Source organism: Euphorbia lathyris, chromosome 2 (genome assembly GCF_963576675.1).
Source record: "Euphorbia lathyris chromosome 2, ddEupLath1.1, whole genome shotgun sequence".
Taxonomy (NCBI): Eukaryota; Viridiplantae; Streptophyta; class Magnoliopsida; order Malpighiales; family Euphorbiaceae; genus Euphorbia; species Euphorbia lathyris.
The window spans coordinates 95,471,833-95,481,742 of NC_088911.1; the positions used below are offsets into that span (position 1 = coordinate 95,471,833).

The following is a 9,910-nucleotide window of genomic DNA, read 5'->3' on the forward strand; positions in this document are numbered from 1 at the left end:
GTTTTGATTTACCTTTGAAATTTTCTCTCATGGATTTTGGAATGTATACAATACATCATACCCTAATTACAACTCTTTCAAAAACAGTAAATATCCAAATGATAGTATTGCCATCTAATTTAGCATTATTTCTGATTTTTGTTTTCTAGATAGGAATTTGTTATCTGTCCAGTTCCAGCATCAAGGTTAGAATAATCTAAGAAAGCATATTTCGAAAATTTATTCTTTTCCTAGTATAATTAGTTACCCATACGTACTGTTGACAACTATAACATTTTCTATATGTTGTATAGTTTCCCACGGTAATAACTTCATGAGAATCCTTATGTCAACACAAATGGGCTCTATTAGTCAAAAGCTTACACAAGAAATATGCATGTATGATCCAAAACCAGACAAAATATGCATGGTTGGTGGAACCAATTAACCCTCTAATCTCTCTTTCTAAAATGTTATAAATAGAGGGACCCAAATCTCTATTGATCATCCAGCTGCACATTGAGCAAATTACAACTTAATTTAGTGTTGGACGCTTGCAGAAGAACTTAAATGGGTATCTCAAAGATTTGTATTCTTGTTGCTGTTGTTGTTCTTATCTGCTCAGAGATCTCAGCAGCTCGTGAACTTGGTGAGACTACAGCTCAAACAGGTGAGTACTATATGAATAAATGAATTGCTTTTTTCTATAAATACATTAATATATATTTACATCCTATTAAAAATTAAAACTTGTGCAGATGGATATGAATATGGCTATGGAAAGGGGAAAGATGGATATGGCTATGGGAAGGGGAAAGGGCATGGAGGATATGGATATGGGCATGGCTATGGAGGATCATATGGGAAGAAAGGGCACAGCTATGGCTACGAAGGATCTTATGGGAAGAAAGGGCATGACTATGGATATGGAGGATCGTATGGCAAGAAAGGACATGGGTATGGATATGATGGTGGCCATGGAAAGTATAATTAGATCAAAACTTATTTACTCCAATTATACCCTTTTGCTTACAAATGGGTAATATTAATTATGTACTAATTAATAAATAAGAGACTAATTAGTTTCACCTATTCAAATCATATGTATAATATAAGCTTTGCCTTTTAGTTGGAAGTTAAAAGGTTTCACCTATTCAACAAAATATATAAAAATGATAAATTTATGTACTGCCTCGTTCAAGCTATTCAAAAAAATTTCTTCATGATACCTCGTGTCAATATGTTTACTCTGGTCACTACACTTCTGAATAAAATGATACCTTGTGTCAATAAATTTACTCTGGTCATGAAACACTGGATTTTTAGCTAACGTCAATGCAGACTTGTTATCGACAAAAATCTGCATTGAATCTTGTACTGCAATCTGAAATTTCTTTAACACTCTTCGGAGCGATATTGCATGAAAGACACATGATGTTGCACTAACATATTCAATTTGGCAAGTAGCTGCCGTCACGATCGGTAGAGAGGATGAAGATGTTGGTGGAGAGTAGCTCGAGGAGGAGCATAAGGACTACTAGGCAAATGGCTTTGGAAATCCTTCAATAGTTCTTCTTTGAATCCGAGAGTGGGAGTGGAAGCAATGAGATGAGTGTCAAAATTCAAGAGAACAAAGAAATGTGGTGCATCATAGGACAAATTCTTGACTCAGGGCTTTCTTCATAAATTAAAGTGAAGACATTTATCATTTGCGACGATGCAAATGACATAGCATGCGCATCACATGTTTGGCAACGCACGTCACAAATAATAAATCTATTATCATTCGTAACGTGTGTCATTACAAAAAAAACCATGTCTTTATCGACGGAATTTATTTGTTGTAGCGATGGTTATAATTGTCGCTAAAAGTTTTTTACGACAGTTTTCAAAAGCGTCAAAACAACCGGCATTGCTACACTAGCGACGGTTTTTGTAAGGCGTCGTGGTAAGTTTCTGTAGGGACAGCTACTTTGTGACAGTTTTTCGGCAGTTTTGCAATGGTTTGCAGCTGACGTTTTGAACAATTTTGTGACGGTTTGACGACAGTTTGGCACGATTTGGTGACGGTTTGCATAATTTTCAGCAACAATAAACCAATTACTGAGCATATTTTACGTGGTTCATCCTGCAACAAATGATAATAATATATTGTAAAATCTAACAAGCTGAAGCAATAAAAGAAAATAATAATTTCTTCATGCTACCAAGAAACAACCATTAATTTTCGAAAATACCTTTTCTAGAAGCATTTCGATTATGACATCTCTGCTACCAAGAAACAACAGCCTTGGACTCTTGACTAACGATTCCAGTAGCACCAATGGCATGATTTACTTCAGCAATAATAGTGTGCATACAAATTACAAAATGCAACATACGCAATCAAACACTTGCAGGATTATCAAACATAGACCAACACACCCATACAAATCCATTAATTAATATTAGTTAACCAGCTACCTACTTGCATAATTACTTAACCTTTTCGCTCTTAACACCATACATATCCTTTATGTCTTTCCAAGTTAAAACCATTAACAGGCCTTTTAATAAGGCCTTTTAATTTTGAATGCAACAGGTATGTCTGCTAACTAAAGTATATTTAGCATGCAACAGGTATTATATGAAACTAACACAAATTTAATTTGTTATTTCATTTATTTCATAGACATGAAAACATAGTTTTACAAAAAAAATCTGACATTAATATTTTAATACAAGACTACATATACTTCTCAAGGACAAGCTTAGTACATAAACTATTATCACTAAAGCTTATTAATTTATTCTGGGTTTCATCCTTCTTTCCTTAATAAGCACGTCTTTTGAAAACTCTAACCTTCAAACCATTTTTTGGATGAAGAATCAAAGAACTAGATGGCAAAACATTCTGATCTTCAATGAAGTGCAGAGAATAATTCCACAAGATTGCACAAACAACTGATTTTATCTGCAAAAAAGCCATATTTTTACCTAAACAAGATCTTGGTCCAGTATTGACTGTTGTAAACTTGTAAGAAGGTTGATGTTCGATTCCTCCACTATCCGAAATCCATCTCTCTGGCTTGAATTCTAAGCAATCTTCACCCCATATTTCCTTCATCCTTCCCATTGCATACAAAGAATACAGAATCCTTGTATTTTTAGAGATATGATGACCACTCGGGAGAATATCCGATTCAATCGACACTTTGCGGTTATACGGTGCGGATGGATAAAATCTTAGAGCCTCACATACAACTCCATGTAGATAAACAAGTTTCCCCATTTTTTCAAAATCCAAAAATCTCAACTTGTCATCGTTATTATCACTCCCAAAATGCTGTTCCATCTCTTCCAAGATCTTTTTTTGTGAAGATGGGTTTGTTGAAATTAGCCAAAATGTCCAAAAAAGAGCAGCACTTGTTGTATCTTTTCCTGCAGCCAGAACAAACACAACCATATCTCTTATAAACTTGCTTGATAGATTGTCTTTCTGATCTTCCACCTGCAGAAAATATGTTAACATATCGAATTCGTTAATGTTTTTCTCTTTTTGTTGGTTTGTTTGAATGCAATTCTCCACAAAATTATCAAAAGTATGGCATGCTTTTCTCATCTTCTTCTCTTCTCCTATCTGTAACCATCTCTGGAGCTTCCAAATAACACCAGGGACAACATGGCGATAAAAGAAAACTTGTGCAATATCATCAAAGGCATTCGCAGGAGCACTTGGGGATTCCATGGACAAAGTCTTAGGATCCATACCAAACAATAAAATACAGATATGATCGAAAGTAAAACTTTGAAATATGTCTTTTAAATCTACCTCATTTCCCAATTTACAGGCATTATCCAAAAGCCAAAATAAACATTCTGAAATTTTTTGGTGCAAAGAGGTGTGTACGGCAAGTTCAAACCTCTTGTCTTTCAACAAAGAAGAATCATATTCCTTTGAATTCTCCAGCTATCAGAATCGACCGTGAAAATTCCATCTCCCAGGTAATCGAAGATCTGGTTAAAATCAGGGCCTTTAGGATAATTAGAGAAGTTTTTGCTAAAAGTGTGATGAACATTCATTGGATCATTAGTGAGGAGAAAGTCCATGGAGGAGAACCATGGACCTTTAAAAACAAATGTTCCATTATTTTGTTGAAGAACAGCAGTTGCGAAATCGTGGATTTGAGATGCAGTGTAGAGAAGTGCAGGGACCATACCGACCACAGGCCAATCTGTGAGTAGTGAGTTTCTGGTAGACCACCATAGCCAAACAAGAACAATTGAAACAAAAGCTGCTGCAATTTCTAAGTACACAACTATAGCCATTTCTAGTGAATGTGTTAATTATATGTTGCTTATGATTTTATAAGTTCCAATATCTCTGTATATTTATAGTGCTTTTTGTCAAAGTTTTAAAAACTGGCACCGACCTCCATTCTGATTGCCAACTGAATCAAGGATTAAATCGGCTGATTCGGATTAGGTAAACTCAATGAAGCTTGAAGAGATGTATTTGTTTAAATATCAGACATTAATACCAATTAGGGTTTTGACTATCAATTTAAAATTTTAGTTGAATTAGTTACTTCATAATAATAATTATGTTGTACATACAGTAAGTTTTCTAACTAAATTGGTTGTTGACAATAATTATGGGTAAATTCTATGGTTACTATGTTGGAAAAAAAATAATTATACTTTGTTTTAATATCCAATAGTAATTGGACATGTGTTAATAAAAATAAGGTTAATTAAAATTAATAAAAAAGGTAACCTGCTATAGCAGGTACTATTTAATTATGAGAATTTTAAAGATTATTAATTACAAGATAAATAATATATGAGTTTCTATATTTTAATCTAATCACTATTTAGTCATTATATGTTAATAGTACACTATTCGGTCCTTAATTTTAGCTCAATTCAACAGTTTAGTCCCTTATAGAGGGATTAATCTGTTCAATAATTTAAAAATTTAACTGACAAAACTGTTGATCAAAATAAAAAATAAGAAGTAAACAATATATTATTAAATTACGAGAACTAAACAATATGTTAGATATTTAACATAGAGACTGATAAAATAAAAAATTTACGTAAAACTCTATTTTTACAAGGTTTGTGAATTTGTTTCTCCTAAAATAAAAAGGTTACCAAAATTTAGCAAAACTAGTTCAAAGGTTTTACGTAAAACTCTAATTTTCAAAATGTTTGTGGATTTTTCTCCTAAAGTAAAAGAGTTACGTAAATTTAGTCAGACCTTACGTAAATTATGTCTAAACATAAAAGATTTACGTAAAATATATAGGTTTTACGTAAAACTCTATTTTCACAAGGTTTTTGTGAATTTTTTTCTCCTAAAATAAAAAGGTTACGTAAATTTGGTCAAACTATACGTAAATTATATCTAAAAATAAAATCTTTACGTAAAGTTCAAAGGTTTTACGTAAAACTCTAATTTTCACAATGTTTGTGAATTTTTCTCCTAAAGTAAAACAGTTACGTAAATTTAGTCAGACTTTACGTAAATTATGTCTAAAAATAAAAGATTTACGTAAAACTCTATTTTCACAAGGTTTTTGTGAATTTTTTTCTCCTAAAATAAAAAGGTTACGTAAATTTAGTCAAACTATACGTAAATTATATCTAAAAATAAAATATTTACGTAAAGTTCAAATGTTTTACGTAAAACTCTAATTTTCACAAGGTTTGTGGATTTTTTCTCCTAAAATAATAAGGTTACGTAAATTTAGTCAAACCTTACGAAAATTATGTCTAAAAATAAAAGATTTACGTAAAATTCATAGGTTTTACATAAAACTCTATTTTCACAAGGTTTGTGAATTTTTTTCTCCTAAAATAAAACGGTTACGTAAATTTAGTCAAACTATACGTAAATTATATCTAAAAATAAAATATTTACGTAAAGTTCAAAGGTTTTACGTAAAACTCTAATTTTCACAAATTTTTTCTCCTAAAATAACAAGGTTACGTAAATTTAGTCAAACCTTACGTAAATTATGTCTAAAAATAAAAGATTTACGTAAAATTCATAAGTTTTACGTAAAACTCTATTTTCACAAGGTTTGTGAATTTTTTTATCCAAAATAAAAAGGTTACGCAAATTTGCTCAAACTATACGTAAATTATATCTAAAAATAAAATCTTTACGTAAAGTTCAAAGGTTTTACGTAAAACTCTAATTTTCACAATGTTTGTGGATTTTTCTCCTAAAGTAAAAGGGTTACATAAATTTAGTCAAACCTTACGTAAATTATGTCTAAAAATAAAAGATTTACGTAAAATTCGTAGGTTTTACGTAAAACCCTATTTTCACAAGGTTTGTGAATTTTTTTCTCCTAAAATAAAAAGGTTACGGAAGTTTAGTCAAACTGAACATAAATTATATCTAAAAATAAACTATTTACGTAAAGTTCAAAGGTTTTAAGTAAACCTCTAATTTTCACAAGGTTTGTGGATTTTTTTCTCCTAAAATAACAAGGTTACGTAAATTTTGTCAAACCTTACGAAAATTATGTCTAAAAATAAAAGATTTACGTAAAATTCATAGGTTTTACGTAAAACTCTATTTTCACAAGGTTTCTGAAGTTTTTTTCTCCTAAAATAAAAAGGTTACGAAAGTTTAGTCAAACTATACGTAAATTATATCTAAAAATAAAATATTTACGTAAAGTTCAAAGGTTTTACGTAAAACTCTAATTTTCACAATGCTTGTGGATTTTTCTCTTAAAGTAAAAGGGTTACGTAAATTTAGTCAAATCTTACGTAAATTATGTCTAAAAATAAGAGATTTACGTAAAATTCATAGGTTTTAGGTAAAATTCTATTTTCACAAGGTTTGTCAATTTTTTTCTCCTAAAATAAAAAGGTTACCTAAATTTAGTCAAACTATACGTAAATTATGTCTAAAAATAAAATATTTACGTAAAGTTCAAAGGTTTTACGTAAAACTCTAATTTCTACAACGCTTGTGGATTTTTTCTCCTAAAATAACATGGTTACGTAAATTTAGTCAGACCTTACGTAAATTATGTTTAAAAATAAAAGATTTACGTAAAATTCATAGGTTTCACGTAAAACTTTATTTTCACAAGGTTTGTGAATTTTTTTCTCCTAAAATAAAAAGGTTACATAAATTTAGTCAGACTTTACGTAAATTATGTCTAAAAATAAAAGATTTACGTAAAACTCTATTTTCACAAGGTTTTTGTGAATTTTTTTCTCCTAAAATAAAAAGGTTACGTAAATTTAGTCAAACTATACGTAAATTATATCTAAAAATAAAATATTTACGTAAAGTTCAAATGTTTTACGTAAAACTCTAATTTTCACAAGGTTTGTGGATTTTTTCTCCTAAAATAATAAGGTTACGTAAATTTAGTCAAACCTTACGAAAATTATGTCTAAAAATAAAAGATTTACGTAAAATTCATAGGTTTTACATAAAACTCTATTTTCACAAGGTTTGTGAATTTTTTTCTCCTAAAATAAAACGGTTACGTAAATTTAGTCAAACTATACGTAAATTATATCTAAAAATAAAATATTTACGTAAAGTTCAAAGGTTTTACGTAAAACTCTAATTTTCACAAATTTTTTCTCCTAAAATAACAAGGTTACGTAAATTTAGTCAAACCTTACGTAAATTATGTCTAAAAATAAAAGATTTACGTAAAATTCATAGGTTTTACGTAAAACTCTATTTTCACAAGGTTTGTGAATTTTTTTATCCAAAATAAAAAGGTTACGCAAATTTGCTCAAACTATACGTAAATTATATCTAAAAATAAAATCTTTACGTAAAGTTCAAAGGTTTTACGTAAAACTCTAATTTTCACAATGTTTGTGGATTTTTCTCCTAAAGTAAAAGGGTTACATAAATTTAGTCAAACCTTACGTAAAATATGTCTAAAAATAAAAGATTTACGTAAAATTCGTAGGTTTTACGTAAAACCCTATTTTCACAAGGTTTGTGAATTTTTTTCTCCTAAAATAAAAAGTTTACGGAAGTTTAGTCAAACTGAACATAAATTATATCTAAAAATAAACTATTTACGTAAAGTTCAAAGGTTTTAAGTAAAACTCTAATTTTCACAAGGTTTGTGGATTTTTTTCTCCTAAAATAACAAGGTTACGTAAATTTTGTCAAACCTTACGAAAATTATGTCTAAAAATAAAAGATTTACGTAAAATTCATAGGTTTTACGTAAAACTCTATTTTCACAAGGTTTCTGAAGTTTTTTTCTCCTAAAATAAAAAGGTTACGAAAGTTTAGTCAAACTATACGTAAATTATATCTAAAAATAAAATATTTACGTAAAGTTCAAAGGTTTTACGTAAAACTCTAATTTTCACAATGCTTGTGGATTTTTCTCTTAAAGTAAAAGGGTTACGTAAATTTAGTCAAATCTTACGTAAATTATGTCTAAAAATAAGAGATTTACGTAAAATTCATAGGTTTTAGGTAAAATTCTATTTTCACAAGGTTTGTCAATTTTTTTCTCCTAAAATAAAAAGGTTACCTAAATTTAGTCAAACTATACGTAAATTATGTCTAAAAATAAAATATTTACGTAAAGTTCAAAGGTTTTACGTAAAACTCTAATTTCTACAACGCTTGTGGATTTTTTCTCCTAAAATAACATGGTTACGTAAATTTAGTCAGACCTTACGTAAATTATGTTTAAAAATAAAAGATTTACGTAAAATTCATAGGTTTCACGTAAAACTTTATTTTCACAAGGTTTGTGAATTTTTTTCTCCTAAAATAAAAAGGTTACATAAATTTAGTCAGACTTTACGTAAATTATGTCTAAAAATAAAAGATTTACGTAAAACTCTATTTTCACAAGGTTTTTGTGAATTTTTTTCTCCTAAAATAAAAAGGTTACGTAAATTTAGTCAAACTATACGTAAATTATATCTAAAAATAAAATATTTACGTAAAGTTCAAATGTTTTACGTAAAACTCTAATTTTCACAAGGTTTGTGGATTTTTTCTCCTAAAATAATAAGGTTACGTAAATTTAGTCAAACCTTACGAAAATTATGTCTAAAAATAAAAGATTTACGTAAAATTCATAGGTTTTACATAAAACTCTATTTTCACAAGGTTTGTGAATTTTTTTCTCCTAAAATAAAACGGTTACGTAAATTTAGTCAAACTATACGTAAATTATATCTAAAAATAAAATATTTACGTAAAGTTCAAAGGTTTTACGTAAAACTCTAATTTTCACAAATTTTTTCTCCTAAAATAACAAGGTTACGTAAATTTAGTCAAACCTTACGTAAATTATGTCTAAAAATAAAAGATTTACGTAAAATTCATAGGTTTTACGTAAAACTCTATTTTCACAAGGTTTGTGAATTTTTTTATCCAAAATAAAAAGGTTACGCAAATTTGCTCAAACTATACGTAAATTATATCTAAAAATAAAATCTTTACGTAAAGTTCAAAGGTTTTACGTAAAACTCTAATTTTCACAATGTTTGTGGATTTTTCTCCTAAAGTAAAAGGGTTACATAAATTTAGTCAAACCTTACGTAAAATATGTCTAAAAATAAAAGATTTACGTAAAATTCGTAGGTTTTACGTAAAACCCTATTTTCACAAGGTTTGTGAATTTTTTTCTCCTAAAATAAAAAGTTTACGGAAGTTTAGTCAAACTGAACATAAATTATATCTAAAAATAAACTATTTACGTAAAGTTCAAAGGTTTTAAGTAAAACTCTAATTTTCACAAGGTTTGTGGATTTTTTTCTCCTAAAATAACAAGGTTACGTAAATTTTGTCAAACCTTACGAAAATTATGTCTAAAAATAAAAGATTTACGTAAAATTCATAGGTTTTACGTAAAACTCTATTTTCACAAGGTTTCTGAAGTTTTTTTCTCCTAAAATAAAAAGGTTACGAAAGTTTAGTCAA

General features: G+C 28.9%; 1 protein-coding gene and 1 pseudogene across 1 annotated transcript; one reads left to right on the plus strand and one right to left on the minus strand.

The window, feature by feature from the left end:
- The first annotated feature begins 481 nt into the window (after positions 1-481).
- Positions 482-1,202, plus strand: LOC136220729 (uncharacterized). Its single transcript, XM_066008519.1, has 2 exons — positions 482-649; positions 738-1,202. Exons 1-2 carry the CDS (start codon positions 550-552, stop codon positions 971-973), a joined length of 336 nt encoding a protein of 111 aa, XP_065864591.1. The 5' UTR covers positions 482-549; the 3' UTR covers positions 974-1,202.
- A 1,589-nt stretch (positions 1,203-2,791) lies between these two features.
- LOC136217265 (alkane hydroxylase MAH1-like) lies at positions 2,792-4,287 on the minus strand (annotated as a pseudogene).
- Positions 4,288-9,910: the final 5,623 nt, after the last annotated feature.